Below are 24,222 nucleotides of genomic sequence, written 5' to 3'. Positions count from 1 at the left end.
GAGATGGCCGCACAGACCTCCTGCCAGAAATCTGCCACCCTAGGACACAACCAAGCCAGATGGGAAAAATCCGCGGCTGGGGCAGAGCAACACAGGCACCTATTGTCAGGGATGAGTCCCAATGTATGAAGCTGAATGAGGGTACGATATAGCCTGTGTAGGTATTTGTAGTGAATAAGACCGAGACGATACTTGGGAGAAGGTTTTTATGTCTGATTACAGCAATAAAGCCAGTCGTCTTGGGAAATGTCCACGCCAAGGTCCTCGCCCCATGCCAATTTGGTCACCAGCTTCCGGGGAGTGGGGGTGGAATATATGAAATCAAGAGTGGGCATCGAAGGGGGTGGCTGGGGAACGTGGGATGTAACTCCATACAGATAGCCCGCAGCTGATAAAAGAGCAGAGTGTCCATAGGACCAGAGGTAGCAGGAAGAGAATAGAACGTGTCTCCAGGATAGAGATCCCCCAGTGTGGACAACCTGAGGCGGGCAGCGTGGTTGGACATGCCAGATGGTTGGAGAGGAGGGAAGGCAGGATGACGTACAATTGGCATAGCGTTGGCCGGTAGCATCAGAGCATTGGAAAGACATTGCAGTCCCCGCCAGGCCCAGCGCAGTGTCTCGACCATATCCACCTCAGCCCGTGGGAACAGGCCAGTGCAAACAGGGTGGTGTTCAACGGCCAAGGGGTTGAAAGGTCAGCCTCGACCGCGACGTGTGGCTGATAAGGGGTGGGGTGAATCAAAAAATGTAAGAAGCTGGCCTGTGCACACAAGGCGTAAAGCTTAAAATTGGGAGCGCCCATGCCGCCAACCGACAAGGGGGAGAGTAAGGATATTTTAAGCAATCCTGGGTTGTTTGCCAGCCCAGACGAGGGATATGATCAGAGAGCGGATTTTATGGAAAAAATGGGCAGTTAATGGTATGGGATATTTAAAAAAAGGTAAAGGAATTTTGGGAGGGCCACCATCTTGGCGAAGGCTATACTACCAGCAGGTGACAGGGTGTGCCAGTTCCATTGAGGTATTTTGGACTCTAGCCAGTCCACCGCGCGTCCAAAGTTGGCCCGCCAAATATCCTCCAAGTCCCTGCTAAGCCAAATACCTAGATAGCGAGTGGGACCAGAGGCCCATACGAAAGGAAAGTCCGGGGTGAATGGCTTGGTGGCGTCAGTGAGAGGGAACAGAACTGACTTACTTCAGTTCACCTGTATGCCGGAGAAACAACCAAACTGTATTATCTCACGCACAAGGGGACTGGGGTTTTCTTAGGGATGGCGGACATACAATGTAATATCATCTGCATACATGGAGACCAATAGGGCGCGGGCAGAAAAACTGATGCCCTTCTGAGTAACCCTGGGGGTAGTTCGCACAGTAGCGCTACGCATAGCTATGCAAAGTGCGCTTCGCACTATGCGAGCTTCGAGTAGCACTACGCTAACTGAGTAGTGTGGTAGGAAATGCTGTTCGCAATGATTGTACAGTGCCGGATGCTTGTCCGCACTGTGCAATCATTGCAAACGGCATCTTGCACAGTGCAAGCGGTCGTTTTCTGCCGCTCAAGTAGATTTGTACTCAAGCGGCAATTTTCTCAATGCGGACTGGTAGTTTCTCATTGCGAGTGGTTGCGAGCATACGTGACCACTCGCAATGAGAAACCTGACCTCCCCGCGTTGAGAATCTCGCCGGGAGGTTTATTTTCCACGCTCGTGATCGGCAACTTGATGTTGCTGATCGCGAACGAGGAAAAAGTCTTGCCGGGATGTCATTTTGCTTGCTCGCGGTCGCCAACTTGACGTTGAGGACCGCGAGCAATCAAAAAATGCCCGCTACGTGTTTTTGCACTGTGCTACGTGCAATTCATGTACCGCGTAGTTGCGCAAACTATGCGCCTACTTCTGAGTGTGGTGTTGCCAGTCTCTGGCAGCGAGAGGCTCCATCGCAATGGCGGAGAGCATAGGAGAGAGCAGGCACCCAACACGGGTGCCACGTTCAATCAGAATAGGATCAGAAATCTGACCACTGATTCGAAGAGGGGGGAAGGATGAGTATAGAGGAATGAGATCTTACGAATAAAGACGTTGCTGATGCCAAGGTGCGGTAAAAGAAAGAATAAGAAGGGCCACTCCAGTGTGTCGAATGCCTTGGTGGCATTGAGAAGAGCAGCCACAGCGGGAAGGCTAGGATTGATCTGATGAAGGACAGAGAATATGGTCCGGAGGTTGTGGGAGGTAGCGTGGCTTGGAATGAAACCGGACTGGTCAGGGAGAGCGATGAGGGGCACGAGAAGGAGAAGGCGGGAGGCCAGTAACTTTGCAAAAATGTTATTGTCCTTAGTAATTAGAGAGGGCGGTAGGAATCGTTGGCAATCAGAAGGGTTGTCCGGCTTAAGAAGGAGCGTTATCATAGCCTCGCGGAGCGATGGTGGGAGGAGGCCATAGTCGAAGGAGTCATTGTACATGACCGCCAGATGCGGCACCAGAAGCGAAGCAAAAGTCTTATAGAACGAGGCGGGGAGGTCGTCTAGTCCAGGAGCCTTATCACTAGGCAAGCTATTAATGGCAGCGAGTACTTCTTCTTTACAGAAGGGCTCGTCTAGGAACTTAAAATGATAGTTCTCAAGCCAGACCAGTTCGATGGTATCAAAATATTGGTTGAAGTTCTCACCCGAGGGGCTGGAGCCCGTGGTGTAGAGTTGAGTGTGGTGGTCCATAAATCGAGTCTTATTTCCTCGGGGATAGTGGTTCTGTGGGACCGCCGTCCTGAAGCGCTGCGACATACGACGTAACACGAGGGGGACGAAGGAGGTTGGCCAGCGTCTTGCAAGGCCGATCACCCTCACCAAAGCGGAGAGCCAAGGCCTCTCTGCGAAGGAAGGAGAGTTCCCTGTTAGCCTCCTCAGTGAATTCTGAATGTTTTTCCTGTAGGCGAGCAAAAGTTTCAGAGCTGAGGTGGGTTGAATGAGCGGAGTCCATAGCCTTGATATCCGATTACAGGTTCTCTAAGGTGGAGCGGATGGAGCGAAGGACTCCAGATTGTTTAGAGATACACTTGCCGTGAATGACAGCCTTAACACCAGTGGAGGGCGAGTCTACAGAGCCGAAGTTTAAGTCAAAATTGTTGGACATCGCGGTTTGGATCTCATCACAGAAGACGGTGTCGGGGAGAGTGTTTGGGGGAGCCGCCAGGTGAAGGCCCATTGTGGAAAGTGAGGAAGGCGAAGACAAATCTGGAATGGTGCGTGATCTGAAAAAGTGTGCACCATATGTTTAGCGGAAGTTAGCCAGGTGAGGACATCAGGGGAGGTGATCCAAAGATCTACATGGGATCCGCAGCCTCGGGCACCGGTGATGCAAGTTCCCTCACGAGCCTAGGCCACGTGTGACGCCACACATCGTATAGCGAGTTGTCGACAAGAATGGACTGAAGGAGAGCCGTAGAGCGAGGGTGGGAGGTGTAGGGATCGGTGCGGTCCAGGACCACAGAAAGTGTGATGCTAAAATCCCCCCGCCTCCAGAGAAGTGCCGCAGGGCAAAAAGACGAGATTAGGTGCCATATATGAGTGAAGAAATCAGGGTCGTCCGAGTTAGGGCCGAACACAGCCGCGATCGTCATTGGTTGGGTCAGGAGGGAGCCATGCAAAATGATGTACCGTCCATCGGGGTCAGTAAGTACCTGAGTTGTATGCCACGGGAGCCCTCTCCGAATCAAAATGGCCACTCCCCGGGAATAGGTAGAATAGAAAGAGGAGTGTGATTCACCCCAGTGACGCGATTGGAGTCTGGCAGAAGTTGCAGGTAACAGGTGGGTTTCTTGTAAAAGGCAAATGTCAACTTTGTGCCAGAGTAGGTGGGAGTGAATAAGCCGGGCCTTGCGGTGGTAATTAATACCGCGAATATTCCAGGTCCAGCATATGGTGTCAGTCATACTGTGTGAGAACAAGGAAGAATAGGGCGCAGGGCAGCGAGTACAGTCTGTGTCCGAAGGTTGGAGTGTATAACGGGGCAAGCATACCTGGAGAGAAAAGGGTCAGGGCAGTCGCATGTAGCATGAAATAAAGCCAGCAAGTACCCGCAAGTATGGATGGCATTGCTACATGGGAAAAACACAAGTAGGGAAGAAAGGGGAGGTAGGCGGTGCCGGACCAAAGAGCATCAGTCTAATGGAGGGTGAGGTGTATTGTGCAGACGCAGTACAATGATCAAGATTAGCGGTGATGTGATGTATACTGAAGCAGTACAAGAAATTAAAACATGTAAACAGTAACGTCTCAAATAAGAACAAGGCAACCCGAAAAAAAAAAACACCCCCACCCAGACAAACCCACCACATCAAATGAAGTGTGGAAGCATGAATCTTTCATTGTGAAAACAGAAGAAATACAATCAACCACAAAAGCGCCTCAAAAGGAGGACGCATCAACCCAGAGCTCACCCACCCACCACCCACACCAACCCCCCAAACAGGTCAAGCAGCCAGCCACAACCTCCCCAGGGGACCACAACTGGGAAGGGAAAAAGCCAATAACAGAAGTGGGAATCATCCCGTGGGGGCATGGCAGCGCCCAGCATACACCCCTGCCAGAATTAGCAGGGTGGCCAAGCCAAAACTATCAGCAGACTAAAAGGAAGTAAACACATTAGAGCCAAAGAATAGCCAGTAAGCCCAGTACGTAGATGCAGTAGGGAACTACAAACAGTTAGTCGATCGGGGAGCAGACATGAGGACAAGTCCAACATTGTGAAGTACAGCCATATACATGAAGACATGAAGCCAAGAGCAAGTAAAAGATACATTTAAGTCATTGTCACTCATGTTAGCGGCAACTGGGTCCTGAGAACTAGCAGGAGTGGTGTGATGAGAGCGGTCCAGCTGTTTAACGAAGACGAGGGCTCCCTTTGGGTCCGGAAATACCAGGGTCTTTAATCCATGGCTGACCCGCAGCTTGGCCGGATAGGCCAAAGTGTAGGACACTTCATGTTTTTACAAAATGCGTTTTGCGGGCAGGAATTTGCGGCGGGCAGCCTGCACAGCCAGGGTGTAGTCAGAGTAGAAAGACAGAGAGTTGCCCTAATGCTGGATCTCACCCCTCTCCCTGGCAGCCCGAAGGACTGCATCACGGTCCTGGAAATTGAGAATTTTTGCAATGATCGGTCGAGCAGGTAGTCCAGGGGCAGGCCGAGGGCACGGTGTGCTCTCTCCATGATAAAGACCTGGGAGAGCACGTCTCCAAACAGTTCTCGCAACAGCTGCTCCACATAATCATCCATCTTAGATATGTTTGTGGACTCCAGCACCCCGGTAATGCGAAGGTTACTGCTACGAGAGCGGGCCTCCAAACTTCGTTCTTAGAGCGAATGAGTTCGAGGATTTTGTCCATTTGGAGTAATTTTTGGCGATCCTGGGTGGCGGAATCCTCCAAATAGACATTATTGACTCGACATGCAGCAAGTTTTAAACGCAATTTGACCAGCCAAAATGTCACCCCTAAATAGGCCTTCCTGCCCCTAAGGCAAGGTGCATGGTATTTAAAGGTAGAGCATGTAAACATTTAAAGTTAGACAAGTCCTTACGATGAAAAGCCCCAAAAAGCTATTTTCACTGTAATCTGGCATGGCTTTTCCATAGGAAAGCATTGGTATGCAATATTAAATTTAATAATGTTATCGCCATCCAGGAAAACACCTAGAAACTTCATTTTTATACTCTTTGAAATATTTATTAAAATCCCAATTCATTGGTGATGCTGGATGTTTAATAAATATTATAGACAAGATATATTTAGAAAGTTACCTTCTACCTCCCTAAAGCCTCTGGAGGCTAATTTACATTATTCTCCAGCTGCAGTCCATTGAGTGCTTAGCCCTGTATGAAGTTTGAAACTATTTCCACAGAAGGAGACAAAGGTTTGGGTGTGGGGAGGTGTTTCTGTTCCTCTGATATGATGACTGTTTGGGCTGTGCCAAGGAAAAGGATTAACTTTGTTACCCACAGGCTGGCAGCAGGCATATATATGAGACACCCACAGTACCCTCCTCAGAACAATATTAGACCTGTGGAAGATCAGAAGAGGACTGATCCTACTGTATGAGACCTGAGAAGAGCCTAGAAGACTCGACCCGCTCTTCCTATTGTACACAGGACAATGAAGTGCACTCCAAGGGCCAAGGCTGACGTCCTGTTCAAGCTGCAGGGCAGAACAATCTAGAAGCAACCAGAATCTTCAACCAAATGGCAAATCACCTTCGTCAGATTGGCTTGGCAGGTTGATCCCAGTCACTGGAGGTCTTTGTTTCTGAGTCTCATGTTTCAGGAAATGTTAGCAAGAGTTTTACACAACCAAGGGTACTAGGACATTGGGGACAGTACGTGGGGTGTCAGGACTCATTCCAGCAGAGGCCAGCAGGTGGAAAGTTCAGGGCAGGTCCCTTTGGAATTGGGCAGCTGTTTATTGCAGATGTGGGGTGAGAATTGCCCCTTGATGCATGTTTAGTTTAGTTTAGTTTGTGTGTTTATATAGCACTTGAATCACCCCCTACGGGGTATCTCAGCGTGCGTAGGCTTGCAAAAGAAAGTTGTCACAGTGGGCTGGTCAGGAAGAGGGCAGTTTTCAAAGCCTTCCCAAATTTCAAGTGGTCTGGACATTGCCTTAAAGCTAAGGGAAGTTGGTTCCATAAGGAGGGTGCCTGATATGAAAAGGCCTTTCCTCCTGTCCGTGCTTTCTTGACCACGGGAATCTTGAGCAAAGATTTCGAGCCAGATCGAAGGTCCCTATGGGGGATATATTGATGGAGCCTCTGCGCCAGATAGGTAGGTCCATTTCCCCATATTGCCTTGTGTGTCAGCCAACAGATCTTAAACTTCACTTGCTTACGCACAGGTAACCAGTGGAGTTGTTGTAGAAGAGGGAGTGAAGCTGATCTCTGAGGGGCGTTTAAGACTAAACATGCTGCTGTGTTTTGTACAACCTGAAAGCGGTTCAGAGAGGACTCAGCCTTGATCAATAAGGCGTTACAGTAATCTCTTTTACTCAACACCAGTGTTTGGATGAGGGTCTTTCGCAAGGAATCGGGGGGATAAGGAAAAACTCTTCTAAGCAGGCCCAACATATGAAAGTATGAGCCAACAGTGTGTGTTACATGCTCTTTCATGGTTAAAGTCTGTACAAGACGCACCCCTAAGTTCTTTACCACCGTTTTTGGTGCTGGCTAGCTCTATAGGCCGGCAATTGCAAAAAACAACAAGTGATGGACTGAATGTGGATCAATGTCACACACTCCCCCAGTCAAAAGATCTGGGCCCAAATCCATCGTTTTTTTGCACTCTACACCACCCTGGGTCAGATAATGGCTTTATGCAAATCAGCTCTGACCCTGTTGCTCCATGGGAACAGTCCAGTCCGAACTACAACAGCCATATCTTTCCCAGACCGGAATCAAGCATCCGAGGACCGGACCGGTTTCGAGGTAACACCTCTCTTCAGCCCGGCTAGCTTGACTCCAAGTGGTGTGGAGTGCCTGGGACCCACGTCTGGGCATCCCCAGCGCACTTAGGGCGGCAATTGCAAAAAACAACAAGTGATGGACTGAATGTGGATCAATGTCACACACTCCCCCAGTCAAAAGATCTGGGCCCAAATCCATCGTTTTTTTGCACTCCACACCACCCTGGGTCAGATAATGGCTTTATGCAAATCAGCTCTGACCCTGTTGCCCCATGGGAACAGTCCAGTCCGAACTACAACAGCCATATCTTTCCCAGACCGGAATCAAGCATCCGAGGACCGGACCGGTTTCGAGGTAACACCTCTCTTCAGCCCGGCTAGCTTGACTCCAAGTGGTGTGGAGTGCCTGGGACCCACGTCTGGGCATCCCCAGCGCACTTAGGGCGGCAATTGCAAAAAACAACAAGTGATGGACTGAATGTGGATCAATGTCACACACTCCCCCAGTCAAAAGATCTGGGCCCAAATCCATCGTTTTTTTGCACTCCACACCACCCTGGGTCAGATAATGGCTCTATAGGCCACCAGTCTGGTGTCCACAATAGTGGGGCCTCTCCAAATAGCATGATTTCAGACTTTCCGGCATTCAGTTGTAAGAAGTTGTTTATCATCCACTGTGAGATTGCCAGCATGCCAGAAGAGAAGGAAGCTTGGGCTGTCTGAGAGGTCTTGTTGAAGGAAAAGGTAAGTTGTGTGTCATCTGCATAGGATATCGGGATGAACCCGTTGTTCTTCAGTAGTGAGGCCAAGGGGGCAATGTAGATGTTAAACATAGTTGGGCTTAAACATGAGCCCTGAGGCACTCCCTTGGTCAGTTCTTTCGTGATGGAACGGTATGGTTCCAGGTTAATAGTCTGGGTGCGATTAGAGAGGAAACTAGTCATCCACTGCAGTGCCACTTTCCCAATCCCGGCTTCCCTCAATCTCATGTTCATGCTTGAATGGGCTGAAGAAAAATGTGAATGACACCACCAATGACAAATGAAAGTGTGGTCGAAAATCCCTATAAGTATTTTTGTAAACAGAATTTTATTGATTTTCCATACCAACATACAAACAAATGGTAGCAGGTCGTCAGTCTGCAGTTCGCATATCAACATTTCAACTATCACACCCCACAGAGCCATACCCTATCTGTCCCTCCACCCCCTCCCTCTCTACCCCCACCCCCCCTTGTCAGTGTGCCTCCTGCATCAAATCCTCAATGCAACATAACTCAACATGGAGTCACAGGTAGCTCCTCTCAGATCTCGGGGAACAGCCCTCATACCCTGACAGGCCTCAAACGCCAAACGGGTCCGCGTATGTAACCCCATCCCATCCCCACAACTCCTAGCGACTTTCTAGTTCCTTAATAACCAGTAAAATGCAGTCCTAACATGTAAAGTCCCCCGTATACGTCCCCGCTTCCCCCGTTGCTGCCTCCACCCCCTAGTTCGCCTGCGCCTCTTCCTCACTATCCACCGCAACCCCTGACATTGATTGTAACTCTGCCACTAGCGCGCACCACGCCCTAGCTGTTTCTAGCGCCTTATCATTAGCTGCGCGGTTGGCCATTTGCAAGCGGAGTGTCCCTTCACTAGTTGCCCATTGCAGAAAACACCCCCGCCATCTCAAGAAGCTGGGACCCCCCCTAGATTTCCAGTGTAGTGTAAGCTCCCTCTTGGCCAGGATCAGTCCCAAGTCGATGAATTTACTGGTGACCTTCGTGGCCGGGGTGTGTGGGAACCAGAGCAGGAGGCAGACTCCCATGCTCGTTTCAACTTGACGGTCAGTGATCTCATTCAGACAGGCCACAACATCAGTCCAGTAGGAACCAAGCCCCGCGCAAGCCCAAAACATGTGGCCAAAGTCGGCACCCTCCGAGTTACAACGGGGACACACCGACTGTGCCCCACCAAAGATCCGTTGGATCTTGGCCGGCGTCCAATACGCTCTGTGTAGCGTGAAATATTGGACCAATTGAAATCGGACATTGCGCGTGCCCTTCCAGGCCCGGTGCACAAGCTGGGGCCACGTAGTCTCCGGTATCTGCCGGCCAAGGTCCGCCTCCCAGCATTCCCGCAGCGTATCCAATGGAGGGGGGTCATCCAGCGCCAGTCTCCTATACAAGCAAGTAACAGCCTTGAAGGTGCCAGCAGCCATCACAACGTACTGGCATCCCAAAGACGTAGGTGGCTCCGCCCGACCCTTCCTCTATCGTCTCTGGATCGCAGAGACCAAAGCCGCATGGAGTAAGAAGTCGCCTCTCGGCAAATCAAACGCCTCCTGCAGATCGGAAAACGACAGCAGGACACCATCCCTGTACAGGTCTCCTACCACATGGAGCCCACGGTCTTCCCATGTGGCTAGCCCCGACCAGTCCCCGCCGTGCGGTAAAGCTGTGCACATGCCTAAGGGGATCTCCGGCGCATACGGAACGTGGATACCCGCTCGTTTCTGACTTCGAAGCCAGCAGTGTCGGAGGGTGCGTTCCTCCAGAGACAACTGGTCTAGGCGAAGGCCCTGTTGGAGCAATATGAAGGACAGGACATGACGCTGTATAATTCTGCCATGTGTACCGTCTGGACCCCTGAACTCCCGCGCCACTGCCCGGGTGAGCCACTGCAGCTGCGCCGCCAGGTAGTACCATTCAAAATCCGGCACAGCAAGCCCCCCCGCCTCCCGCGACCGGAGTAGGGTGGAGAGAGCCACGCGCCTCCTGCCAGGGCCCCATATGAACCCTATCACCATTGATCGTAATGTCCGAAAGAAGGAGAGCGGGATCCGCACCGGCAGTGTACAGAAAAAATAAAGTAAGCGTGGGAGGACCACCATCTTCAGTAAAGCTATGCGTCCGGCCACAGACAGGGGGAGGGTACGCCAGAAACCAATACTGCCCCTGACGCCTCTCAACGCTCTGCCCACATTCCCCTCATACAGGGACGAGTGGGTATGATAAATGTAAACCCCGAGGTATGGTATACATTCCGGCTCCCAGCGCAGCTCTCCAAGCCCCGCAGGTCTCGCACACCGGGGAGTCAGGGGGAACAGGCAAGTCTTAGACCAATTAACACGGAGACCCGATAGTTCGCCAAACTCTCGAAGCAATGCCCGCGCTCCTCGCACTGAGGCCGTCGTGTCAGCTAGGTACAACAGGAGGTCATCAGCATACAAGGAGATGTGGTGTCGGACACCACGCATCAGTACCCCTTCATAATGTTGCCCCTGACGCGCCCGCGCCGCCAACGGCTCGATCGCCAAGGCAAACAGGAGCGGGGACAGAGAGCAGCCCTGCCTAGTACCCCTCGTCACTGCACACGCCACAGAGATTGTACGGCCCGTGCGGACCCTGGCAGTAGCGGAGGCATATAAGAGCTGCGTCCAGCGGATAAAGCCGTCCCCCAATCCGAACCGATGCAACACGCCGAACAGATATGGCCATTCCACGCTGTCGAACGCCTTTTCTATATCCACCGATAGGACAGCCGCGGACGGAGGACCCTCCCCCTCAACATCCATAACCCGTAACAAGCGGCGTATACAGGCAGAAGTATTCCGCGTGGGGATAAAGCCCGCCTGGTCCAGGTGGACGAGGGAACACATATGGGCCGACAGTCGCGTAGCCAAAATCCTGCTCAACACTTTATAGTCCACAGTGAGCATCGAAAGGGGACGGTACGCCGTCCTCGACGTGGGTTGGCCGCCCTTCTTCAGCAACGGCACAATGATCGCCTCCCGTGCCGACTCCGGCAGCCTGCCCAGCTCCCATGCCTCACCATAGACCCGCAACAACTGTGGTGCCAGGAGGTCCAGGAATGCAGCATAGAACTCCACAGGGAGACCATCACCCCCAGGCGTCTTCTTCCGAGCCATGTGCTTAATCGCTGCTCTAATCTCCCCCTGCGTCACAGCGGCACCCAGAGCGTTCCCCTGTTCTAAGTCCAGCTGTGGTAGCTGGACCCCCTCCAAGAAGGCATCCAAACCAGACAGAGGAAAGGACAGTTTGCATCGGTACAGCTCCGAGTAATAAGCCAAGTACTGGTCATTAACGTCCCGTTGGGAGTGAACCAGCGCCCCGGTAGGTGCGGTCAGGGACAGAATCGGCGTGCCCCCAGAATGGGGGTTAGCCAGCCACGCCAGCAGCGAACCAGCCCGGTCCCTCTCGGCATGGGCCCGGACCATGTATTCCCGATAGTCGTGGCAGCGGAGCCTCTCCACTTGTGCAGCTACACGTTCTCTAGCTGCCAGCACCTCCTCCCTATCGCTCCCCGCCGCGTGGTTAGCCTGCTCCACCCGCCTAAGCGAATCCTCCTCCCGCTCCACGTCGGCCAGAAGCGTCCTACGCACCCCGGTCGAGGAAGAAAGGCACGCGCCTCGTACCACCACCTTGAAGGCATCCCATTCGACCGCTCTGGTGGTTGCGGTGCCCGCGTTCTCCTGGAAGTAGCGTTCAAGGCGCTCCTGCAGTTCCGAGCGGAAGACCGGATCCTCCAACATCAGCGGATTCAGCCACCACGTGGGGATCGGCTGCCGCTGCCTAGACCATAGGACTGCGAGTAAGCAGGGGTTGTGGTCCGAAATGGTCCTTGCCAGGTATTCGCTACTGCACACCAGTGCTTGGGCCTCAGCAGTACAAAGAAAGGCGTCAAGGCGAACGTGGAGATCATGGGGCGGGGAGTAGAATGAATAGTCCCTATCCATGGGATGAAGCGTACGCCAGGCGTCCAGGAGGCCCCAGTGTTCTTGCCAGGTCCTCCGAGCTTTGGCCACCCTGTGCACCACCGACTGAGCTAGAGGCGGATGCGAGCGATCTAAATCCACATCCACCACCGTGTTAAAGTCCCCCCCCATGAACACCGTACCAATCAACATAGGGGCTAACCTCTTCGAGAAGGCCGAAAAGAACGCGGCCTGGTCAAAATTAGGGACATAAACACTGCAAAGCGTGACGTCCCGGCCATCCAACCTCCCCAATACCGCTACAAATCTCCCCTCCGAGTCAATCTCCATCTGCAGGGGCTGGAAGGGGACACCCGCCCGAACCCAAATCAGTGCCCCCCTAGCATGAGCGGAGTAGGTCGTGTAGTAGAGCTGCCCCCTCCAGCGTCGCTGCAGCGCTCGCCCCTCTGCCTGAGTCAAATGCGTTTCCTGCAGAAAGGCTATCTGAACCCCCCTGCGCACCAGATATGCATGCACCTTATATCTCTTACTTATAGAGTTGAGCCCCTGCACATTCCATGTAACATATTTCAGTTCCAACTTAGCCGCCATCGATAAAGCTATAGCAGTAACAAAACCTCGGCGACCCTAGCGGCACACTGACAAACCCCTGCAACATCACACACCCACAACTCACCCCCACCTACCCTCCCCCAGAACAGGCGTCAAACAGTTGCTACCCATCCAAACTCCCACCCCCACAAAGGAGGGAAACTCTGGAAAACACCAGAGACTCACAGAATATGTGAGATAGAGGGGATAGCTCAGCACCACCGGCAGGCCAGCTCGAAGACCCCTACTCCGTGGTGGGCCGACCCCAGTCTAGAAGGGACCTCTCCCCCCACACCCAGACAGCGCTCCCGCCCAATCGAACACATGGCGCCATGTGGCACCCTCAGTACCATCAACACCCCAGAAGGACAGGAAAAGTAGCCCCACCCGACATCCCTTCAAAAGGAGCCCCAGCAGCACTGTCACAAGCATCGCCATATGCCAAACACCACTCCTTACTGTTCCTTGCACAGCTGCCTGACAGTCACTCGTCCAACAGTCCATCTGCCGTTTGGGGGGTAATCTGAGGCAAATCTCCAGGTTCCTTCTCCGAGCCCCCATCCGAGCCTCCCTGTCCCGTTTCATCAGAGCCCATACGGGAGCCCGAGTCAATCACAGGACCCACCGCCGCCACTCCAGAAATAAGCGACACTGCTTGTAAAGCGGCCTGCCTTTCCAGTTCCGTCTGCGACGCCGGTGGGGATCGCTGGCTCTGTCCCCGCTTCCGATTGCGTCTGCTCCGCCGCGGCCGCGGCCGACCCTCAGCAGCCCCCGGCCACACACCCGAACCATCCCTGCTCGCCCGGTACCGTTCCAGCCATTGCCAGGCGTCATCCGGCGTGTCGCAGAACGTCGCCACTCCGTCCACCAGCACCTTCAGGCGCGCAGGGAACAGCAGGGAGTGCTGAACCCCCTCGTCGCGGAGAGCTCGCTTGACAGCCACAAAGGAAAAGCGGTCGCGCTGGACCTCCTGAGAGTAGTCAGGGAAGAGAGACACAGACGCATTATCCACTTTGTACGGACCGTTCAATCTGGCTTGCCGCAGAACAATGTCTCGATCCCTGAAGTGCAGCAGACGGGCTATGACAGGTCGGGGGGGACGGCCAGGAGCCAGAGGTCGGGCTGGGACCCTATGAGCTCTCTCCAAGGTGTAGAAGTTCGTCAGGCCCTCAGGCGCCACCTCGTCTCGCAGCCATCGCTCAAGATAAGAGACCATATCATCCCCCTCGACGTTTTCGGGCAAACCCACCACTCTAATGTTGTTGCGTCTGTTGCGCCCTTCAGCATCAGCCGCTCTCCTCTCCAGGATTCGCACCCTACGCACCAGATCCTCCAGCGTGGCGTCCGTCGTTTTCTGGACCGGTTCGAGTTTCTCAAGCACCAATTCTGTGGATTTGACGCGGTCCGCAAGCTTGTCATGAAATGCCTTCAGTAGGCCTAAGTTCGTAGAGACCTGCGCAATATCCTGACGGAGCGCTTCCCTCGTGTCGCCAATGGCCTTGAGAATCTGGTCCATCTGCTGTTGTTGAAGGCCTGTGCTCTGGCTATCCGCCGGTCGATGGTCGTGCGCCTCAGGGGGGTCCTCAGCTTGATCTGCCGATGTCGCACCAGCACCCTTCCGCGGCTTCCCCATGATGCACCACTAGCGCGCCCAGACGCGTCCAACACCAGAGGACTGCCCCGTAAAGGCACAAAGGTCGCAGGGCTCACCTCCACGTAGTAGGCCCGTATGTGATATAGGGAGAGGGCTGGCGGGCAACACTAGGAGACAGCGTGTGGCCACTCTCAGGTACTTCGCGAGCACAGGCCGCTAGCTATGCAGGCCACTCCAAAGCATACCAGGCCCCCAGCGGAGGTCCGCAAAGTCCGGGAAATAGAGCCCCAACCAGGGGAGCCCAGACGAGGCTCTGCGCCCCCTCCAGCACGATACTGGGTCCAATGTTAAGAGAGCGCGCCAGGGGGTATAGGCACCGCAACACAGGCCAGCCGAAAGCCACCCGCTGGCCAGATCCCGCGCCACAGGTTCCAAAACGTTCCCACTAGAGGGCCAGCACGCTCCCCTCAAGGCGTGAGTGGGCCTCCGAAGGTTCCCGGCTCTGAATCCACCAGACGGATAGCTGCAGGCCCCCAAAGACCGGGCACCCGCTCCCGCACCCAGCGCCCGGCCGGTGATGCTCCAATATCCAAGGCCACTGCCCCAGAGCGTCCGTCGTGTGGTCTCAGTGCCGCATCCCACAGCACCTGGGCTGTCTTGGCTGCTTAAGGCGCGGCGCACTCCGCCGCAGTAAACGCGCCTCCAGCCAGTAGCGGCGCCGTCACCGCTCCTCTCGGGCCCGGGCTGGCGTCTTCGCTCACTCACCAGGCGCTGTCGCGGGTCCTCGGAAGCCCGCACCAGAAGGTCGCGGCGTCCAGCACTGCCGGGCCAGCCCCCCGAGCGTGCCGTCCCCCACTCTGCAGCGGTGGGTCCACCCCACGGCGCCCCTCCAAAATCAAGGCCGGGGATCCGGGCCGGCCGCAGGCCCACTGCAAGATGGCCGCCCTTCAGTAGCCTGACCTCCCGTCAGCCGCCGGGTTCAAGGCGACCACGGAGCCCTCTCGGCTCACAACTGCCGCCGAGGTGTCCCCAGACCTCCAGGGTTCGCGGCAGGTCGGTGGCGCTGCTGGGGAAGGGGTAAGTCAGGAGAATTCGCCGAGGTCGGCCCGGAGCTCGGGACTCAGGCGACCATGCTCGTCGGCGCTTAAGCCACGCCCCGAAAATCCCTATAAGTAACTACGTCATAAACATAATTTTTGTAAAATTGAAAGATCTTGGCTAACAGACCTAAATAAGCTAATTGTTATGCCACTGGCTGCCTATTGCCTTTGAGAAAGAAGGAAAGAAGCAAGAATGAAGTGTTAGAAATTGGGTCTCTAGTTGGTAGAGTTATGCCATCTGTCCAAGTAAGGCCCACAATCCTTGTCAGGTCAAGTCAGATACACACCCTAAATTAACCTGTGCTCACCCTCTGGTAGCTGGGCACAGAGCAGTCAGGCTTAACTTAAGAGGCAATTTTAAAGTATTCAGTAAAAACAGTGAAAAGACCACACAAAAATAATCCACACTTGCTTAGACAAATGAAGCTTCATTTAATGAACAAAATTGGAGCAAAATGACAAAAATCCAATAAGTAGAATTGGAGTTATGAATTTTTAAAGAATATCTGCAAATATAGTGCTTAAAAGCATAAAGCGCCAACCGAGGCTATCTGGTCGTGCTTGACCGGGCCAAATCCAAAAGTTCAAGCCAACTGAAATGGAGCGTGGGTTCGATATAGGGACCAACCTTGCCCTGCTGAAAAAGTAACCCGGTTGAAGGATGCATCAAAAGCGAGTTGCAAGGAGCAGGGAGGCGATACGTTGGTTCTGATCCTTTGGATTTGGAAGTGATGAGTTGTCATCGGGGATGCGCCATTGTCGAGCAGCACTGGATGGAGGCGATGTGTCATCGTCGTGCAGCTGGTGTCCTTCAAGCAGGTGATGTGTTGGTGCCGAGGAGTCCAGATGCTGTTGTTGGGTTGCCCGAAGTCTTTGATGCCCCTGGGACTTCAGAACAGTAGGCAAGCAGACAAGCACTTGAAGTCACTCTGGGTTCAAGTGGTGTAGGTCCAGTACTTCTCACTCGGGCAGAGAAGGCAGCAGGCAGGCCATCAGAGCAGAAAAGCAGTTCTTCCACAGCAGCAGTCCAGCAGAGTGGCAGTCCTTCAGCAGCACAGCAGTTCTTTTTATGGCAGGGTATCCACAGGCCCAGAAGTGTACTGAGCTGGTAGGGTCAGCAGTGGTGCCTTTAAAGTGACGGAGACCTGCACAGAAATCTTCCCTTCCTGCCATAGCTCCAGGCTAAGCAGTTCTTTGTGTGGGAATAAAGACAGAGCTTGTTCAGGTGTAAGTGTCCGTTCCTCCTTCCTATCCTGCCCAAGATGACACATAAGGATGTGAATGGCCCATCAGACATGTACAATTCCTTTATGTGGGGCTGTCCAGAGGTAATACACAAGGCCAGCTGTCACCAACCCCAGAAGTGTATTGGATACAGGCAGCAGGCACACAGAGCTTAAGAGCAGAGAAATGACACTTTCTAAAAGTGGCATTTTAAAGTTGTAATAATACATCCAACTTTACCATTAAAGAGGATTTATTAATACAAGTCCATAGGTACCAAATACAACAGTTTTACTCCTTCTCAATCAGAAATTACACTTATCTTATTAAATGTCATAAGGAATTCCCAATGCTAGCCTATGTGAGGGATAGGCCTCACAGTAGTGAAAAATACATTTGAGAGTTTTTCACCACCAGGACATGGTAAATCAAAAAGTATATGTCCTGCCTTTTACTTACATAAAACCCTTCCCCTATGGGCTACCTAGGCCTAACTTAGGGGTGACTTATTGGTAAGCAAAGGGAAGTTTTACACTACGCAAGGGGTTTTGGATGCCAAGTCGACATGGCAGTAAAACTGCACATACAGGCTTCGGAGTGGCGGGCCTGAGACATATTTAGAGGGCTACTTAAATGGGTGGCACAATCAGTGCATCAGGTCCACTAGAAGCATTTAGTTTACAGACCCTGGGCACATATAGTGTACTTTACCAGGGACTTAGAGGTATATTGAGTATGCCAATTGTGGATGAACCAATGTTAACATGTTTAGGGGAGTGAGCACTTGTACTTTATACTGGTTAGCAGTAGTAAATTGCCCAGAATTGTAAGGCCAGCAAAATCGAATTTAGCAAAAATGTTGTAGGAGGAAGGCAAAAAGTTTTGGGGTGACCCCGCATAAAGAGTAATTTCCAACAAGAAGGAAAGAAAGAAAGAAAGAAGGCAAAAAAGAAGGAAAGAAAGAAGGAAATAAAGACAAGGCAAGAAAAAAGGAAAAAATCAAATGAGAAGGAAAAAGAACGAAAAAGGGGAGAAAGACAGAAAAGGAAAAAAGTAAAGAGAAAATGTGATAATGAAGGAAAGAAAGAAAGCACTAGACACGGAAATAAAGAAAGTAAAAAAGAAAAGCAAGAGATAAGGAATGAAAGAAAAAAAGAAAGAATGAAAGGAAGCAAGAAACAAGAAAAAAAGGATGAAAAGCAAGAATGAAAAGAGGAACAGAAAGGAGGCAAGAGAAAAAGCAAGCAAGAATGAAGGAGAGAAAGAAGGAAAGAAAAAAGAAAGCAAGAAAGGAAAGTAATAAAAGAAAATGGGAAAGAATGAAGGAAAAAAGAAAGCAAGGAAGAAAGAAGTATTGAAGGAAAGGAAAGAAAGAAGAAATGAAGCAATAAAAGAAAAGTAAGAAGGAAGGAAATCAATGAAAGAAGAAGCTAAGAAAAAGAAAGAAGGAATGGCAGAATGAAAGAAAACAGGAAAGCAAGAAAGGAGCAAAAAGGAATGAAGAAAAAATTAAAGAAAAAGGAGGAATGAAAGCAAAGAACAAAGGATTGAAAGAAAGAAAGGAAAGATGAAAGGAAAAAGGAAAGAGGAATGAAAGAAGGAAAGAGAAACTGAGGCAGAGGGAAATAAAGAAGAACGGAAATAAGGAATGAAAAAAAGTATTACAAGTGCTGCAAACTAAACACAAGGCTAATTTTCTTCCTGGGCAAAATTTGTTGAGGAGCCATTGGTGAAATTGAGTCCAGAATAAACATGTTCTGAAGAATTGTCAGCTTATGAATTAAAATGTGTAATATTGAAGCTTTCCTTAACTCAATACATAACATTTTCAAATGGACAGGCTACTGTGAAATTCCTTTTGGCGTGTCCATTGTTTATCTGAGAAAGTCAGATAAACAAAGGACTTTCCCCAAAGGAATTTACAACAGCATCAGAAGGAGACATGAACTGATAAAGCGTCGAATTAAACCTGTGCTGGTTTGAAGTGTCCTGCTGTCACATCAGACTCTAAACACAACACCAAAGTAATACACTGAAAGCAAAATCATTGGCACAGAAGGGAGCTAGCCTGACCCCTTGCCTCATGCTGTATGCTGTAGAGGGGAGAAGCAAAACGTTAATGGCACACCAACAGGCCAATGGATGAAGAAAGCTGACTGAAAGCCCCTTTAAATAAGTACATGGTAAATATATGTTTTTAAAAAATCACAAGGTCTTGGCTAACACCAGACCTAAAAAGAAAGAATGAGATAAGATAGGTAGAAAAAAAGAAAGGTGAAAGTGAATGAGTGGGCAATGAAAGGGGAAGATGGGCGAAAGGGTGAAATGTAGGCTGGAAGGGTGAAAAAATGAATAGATGAAAGGACAGATGGAACAGTGAGCGGATCGATAGATAAAAGGGTGAATGGGTGGAAGAATGGATAGATTGAGTGGAGTGAAAGGATGGATGGAATGATATATTGATGGGTGTATGGGTAAAAAGGTGAAAGATTGTATGGATAAGTGGGTGGATTGAATGGATGGACTGAAGAACAGGGGAAGGAATGGACAGATGGATGGGCCTGTAGATAAAAGTATCAAAGTATGAATGGACGGAAGGAGGATGAAATTCTGAAAATACGTTTTCTATGGAGGGTGGGGGAGTCTGTTCGCTTTGGTGCTTGATGTAATTAGAGGTATGGTTTAAGTGGGGGATATGTTACGTTTCTGGCTACTCCCTTGATCGACATCCATACCAAACACACTATAAGGAATTTGCTTTAAATGTGCCTTAAAATTTGTAATTTTGAGGCCGAATCTGGTTGTAAATGTAATTTTCTGCATTCAAATAGCAATTTTCTGATCATTGAGAAAAACTACACAAAATTGACGTTCCATAGCGCAACCGTCAGAGCAATGACTATCAAGCGCATAAACTGACGTGTGAATGTTGAAAATTAAAAGAAGTATGATAGTCAAAGTACAGACGCATAACACACATCCCGGTACAATTTCTAATTAAAAAAGAAAAAAAGCTGTTTATGCTAGGATTCTTCGCTCTGTACCTGACTCACCACTCCTCTTTCCCAGCCCCCGTCATCCTGTTTCTTTTAACCAAATACTGACGCGCATCTGGCCAAAAAAATAAATATGATATAGCCTCAAATCTAATTCTGCAGATGCAAAAACTCTGTTAAGTAAGCAAGCCGACATGCACAACCGCTTATTTCTGCTACTTTATCAAATGATTCCTCATATTCGAAGCTTCTCTTGGAATCGCTGAGCACAGTTTACCTTTCTTTCTATTGCAGACGTAAGCTTCACTGTTGCTGGTCGCAAAGCATGCCTTACTCAATATCTAATAAACTAACTCTGATAGCAGACATAGAGATAGCTCATCGCGTCATAGATGTGACGGACATTTCTTACATGTTGTATCCCATTTGCCAGTTTCAAATTATTGTAGTGCATCTAGTATATCCCAAAAGATTATAGGGCTTGTTAGATCTCGCTCGAGTAAGCTTTAGGTCTCCCAGAGCTCTTGAAATAAAAAATACAGAATTGAAAAGCAATATAGAGAGAGAGGGATTTGGCTCCTTTCCTCAGCAATAAGCACAATTAGTAATATAAATACGCAAAAGCCTCCATTGTTCACTGGGCAGATAGAATTACTCACACAAAATAGTAGAAAATATGGCAAACTTTAGTTTGCATACCTGGCATTGGTGGTGCAGGCAGCTTCCTCCTCTGTTGCCTAGAGGTATCGATGGTCTGTACCTGGAAAAGAATTGCATAAACAAGTCTCAAATATTTTATACAACAAATAAATATATTTTGTAGCGTGTATTCACGTATTTCTAGTATACCTGATTATTTTGAAGCTGTTCCCGTTTCCTGGTGAGTCGGACACATGGAGCAACATTTAAACCTGCATGGGTAAGGGCTGAAATCCTGCTCTCAATGTCTGATATCTAAAGCAAAGAGAACTGAAGTTAATGTGACATATTGACATGTTTACTATAGCTTTCAAAGTTAGTGGACAGAAAACAATTTTCCATTTAGAACAAAAAGTAGCAACGACACACCGACATAGGTAACAGCTGAAAAATGTGGCCATATTTCCAGAATCCATTAGTAATGTGCTTCTATAAAACGTGATTTACTTGCTGACTGCTAAAAGGGTTAGGTTGACCTGTGAGCACCAATGGATGATGCTCCTCGTTTGTCCCAAAGTGGTAGAATGTTGAAGACGAAATCGAAATGTGTGCAGTAACAGAAGCTTGAAAATAAGATTAGTGCTTTATTGTCCCCTTGTCATGTTCTCTCTTGACAAATATTGCAACAGGTTTGCACTGGTTAGGGTGTTCCTTAAATTTTTTTTAAAAAAACCCAATTTTTCTAATCCTTTGCGTCGCCACTGCAGCGTGCAAAGACACAGGTCAAACACAAAGACTTATTTGGAATTAACAAAGCCACGCAAGGCATGAATTATGCTTTATGTTATATTTCAAATTGGTAGGCGTTCCACAGGTGAAGCATGGGCTTTGCAATGCATCTACCCTTGGATGTTGGTGTATTCTTAGAATTACTATTGCTATACCTTCCTTAATGGAAAATGCCTCTAATGATTTTTTTGTGCAGGAAGGTATCCTTCCAGCAGAAAAGACAATCTTGCCTGTAACACAGGCACCCTTTCACTGTGGTGCGAGGGTGCCTGTATTGGAGCTAGGCAGCATACAGTGCACCAAATGCATGTAGAGAGCAAAAATGCTCCATATCTTTGTAAATATGGAACTTTTCAGCTCTCACTTACATGCAACACAGCACAGCAACTTGTGCTTGCTGCCCTGTGTGCCGTGGCATGTTAGTAAATGTGCCCCATTGCTCCTAATGCATATGTCTGTATGGCCATAAAAGCCCTACATAAGAATTCTCTAAAATTTGTATAGAAAAATCCCCTTTAGATGTAAATCATGGCTTAACAGGGCCAGAGATGGCCACAGAGCAAAACTCGCTGGCATGCCAACCATTTTGACCAACAAAACTTCTTGTACTGTCATATTGCACATTTTAGTGATAGATTTTGTCTTTCTAGAAGGGATGATTAACAGCAGTCTCCAACAAACCGACGATCATGGTAGCACTGTCCTATTTCAAGTTGAAAGAAATTAGTTTCTTAATTTTTTTGACAAAGACATACTGACTTTGACTTCAGTTGAAACGTTTTGGTTAAACACAACGCCTTAGTATGATGTGCAACATATTTTTCACAATATATTTAAGTAACAAACAAGATAATGCCATGTCGGTTCCTACATCAAACATGTTATAAACCTGAACAATTAGTGAATAAAACAGACATTAAAATAATCTGCCGTAATTAAAATAAAATTGACGAAAAGACACTCCAGGTGCAGGTAAGTTAAAACAGGATCTTCTTCATTTAAGATGTAGAGTAACAAGGCCTTCAAATTCTCTCCAGCCCCTCCTGAACCTCCTCAGCCTCACATTCCAGCACCCATGAACATTCCATACTCGCACACACACAGACATCGCCAAGTCCAATTGCCACACAAGTACCTTCCTAAAACAAAACAAAACAAATGTTCATTAAAACAACACAACAAAGCAGGAACTAGAGAAACTAGAAGCACCCTAAAAAACGAAATGAATTAATTGAAGAACCATCAGCCGCACCATACTTCAAAATTATCGAATTTCATTGGCACACCTCCAAACAATCTCAGGCAAAGGAACCTTGAAAAGGGAAGGACCACATGCATCAGCACTACCCAGATGAGCCTCTGCAACTGCTTCCATCTGAAGCTCTGCCTCCCTTGGGGTACACCTCGCCTCCTTTGGTGCATCTTCGCCCCCCTTCTCCTTACCGGATTCGGCGAACAGGTCAGCAATTGATGTCGTTGCTAAACGGGTCCGAGCACCTGTTTGCTGCTGCTGTCGCAGGGTGATGAGCAAAAAGTGGCGATTGAGGCGACAGGTGGGACCCCCGAAACTATTGGAGTAACAGCAAGAAAGAATGAATTGCTCCCAGGTCATATTGTTACCGAGCTGCGAGAAGACAAGCTCCAGGAGACGGCACAGGCTATTCTTGATATCAGTTTGGGGGCTGACCTGGAGAACTTAAATCAGGAAATTTTGGGGGAACAAGTTAGCAGAGATATGACAATTATCGGTGCTGGAGCTGGGGAAGGAAAAGAGAGTGCCCCAAGCGAAGCCTTTTTCTCTGCCTCAGATGGAGCAGAGTGGTCTGAGGATGATGAAGAGTGCTCTTCTTATTTAGACTCTGATAGCAACCCCAAATTGGATCAACCAGCTACAGCCCTAAAAGTGACAGGAACGGCAAGCAAGTGTCAGGGTGCTGACCAGCGTGAGTTAAGCTGGGACCACTCTTCAGCTATGCCCCTGCAGGGTAGCCCTAGGTCGGAGCTAGCTCAGATGTCACTCTCGGAGACAATACACCAGGAAATCATAGCTCATAGGGAAGAAACACGCAAAGACAATCAGAAATCCCATGCAGCCATGAAAAAGATGTAGGGCGTAGTCAGAAAGCTGCCAAAGGCCTGTGCCAACACAGGTGATAGAGTGGCAAACCTAGAGGACAGGATTGTTTCAACAGAAACCGAAGTGGCCGAGGCAGTTTCCAAGGTCAATTCACAAAGCTCTCAAATGGTGGACATTCACTGTAAGCTAGAGGAAATGGAAAACAGGCTACGCAGGAACAACCTGAGAGTTCTTGGAATTCTGGAGGGGGCCGAAGGGTCCGATATCAAGGCTTACATCATAAAATTATTCAGACAGGCATTCCCCGAGCTGAGTGATTGGAACTGGTCCACAGAGGTGCCAAGTGTCCATCGCACTCCATTCAAAGTTAGAAGGAGCACCAAGGAGGGGGATAAACCAAGGGCAGTTCTGATCTTTTTTGGAAACTTTATTTTGAGGCAAGCCATATCAGACCTTGCTAGGCCAAATGCAAGACGGAGAAGTGAAGGGATCTCATTCTTCGTCAGGCCGGACTTCTGCCACACCACTGTGGAGAGACGTTGGCGGTTAAGAGAGATGATAAAGCCCTTTCAGAACAAAAATGCGCAGGCCTACCTGATAAACCCGGCACAGTTTAAAGTCATCAATAATGGAAAGACACTGTTCTTCTCCTCAGAAATTAATGCGAAAGAATATTTGGACTCTCTATGTACTTAGGTGGGATAGCATGTTTTTAGAGGGGGTTGGAGATAACTGAGCGGTGGTTGGGATACTTTTGGGTGATTTCTGATTTCATATTCTTTTCTGTGTAAATGCAATATGCTATCCGGATTTCTTGGGGCTCCTTATTAGAGTAAGATAATAGATTAAGTAAATAATTTGTCCTCACCGCTCTTCACCGCGCTCCATCATATGCACAGACCAGGTCTGAGAGCCTCGCAGAGTAGGGAGAGGGGGGGGGTTTCGAGTGGTCTCAGGGCGGGTGGGGCGAAGGGAGGATGGGTTCGAGGAGTTGGAGGGATGGGGGAGGGTGGAGTTTGGGGTGTGGGGTGGGGGAAAAGGGGGA

The 24,222-nt window shown here is 49.7% G+C and overlaps 1 protein-coding gene across 1 annotated transcript in view; it reads right to left on the bottom strand.

Annotated features, from left to right (window-relative positions):
- Positions 1-24,222, bottom strand: part of MYRIP (myosin VIIA and Rab interacting protein) — a 1,796,584-nt gene that overhangs the window by 118,594 nt on the left and 1,653,768 nt on the right. Inside the window, exons 14-15 of the mRNA XM_078663521.1 lie at positions 20,522-20,626; positions 20,372-20,432 (exon numbers count right to left, since the gene is read on the bottom strand). Of these exons, the coding sequence (XP_078519647.1) occupies positions 20,372-20,432; positions 20,522-20,626 (166 nt within the window). The remainder of the gene's footprint in view (positions 1-20,371; positions 20,433-20,521; positions 20,627-24,222) is intronic.

This window comes from Lissotriton helveticus, chromosome 10, assembly GCF_964261635.1.
Source record: "Lissotriton helveticus chromosome 10, aLisHel1.1, whole genome shotgun sequence".
Taxonomy (NCBI): Eukaryota; Metazoa; Chordata; class Amphibia; order Caudata; family Salamandridae; genus Lissotriton; species Lissotriton helveticus.
The sequence above is the reverse complement of the archived record's forward strand: the minus strand, read 5'-3'. Positions and strand labels throughout refer to the sequence as shown.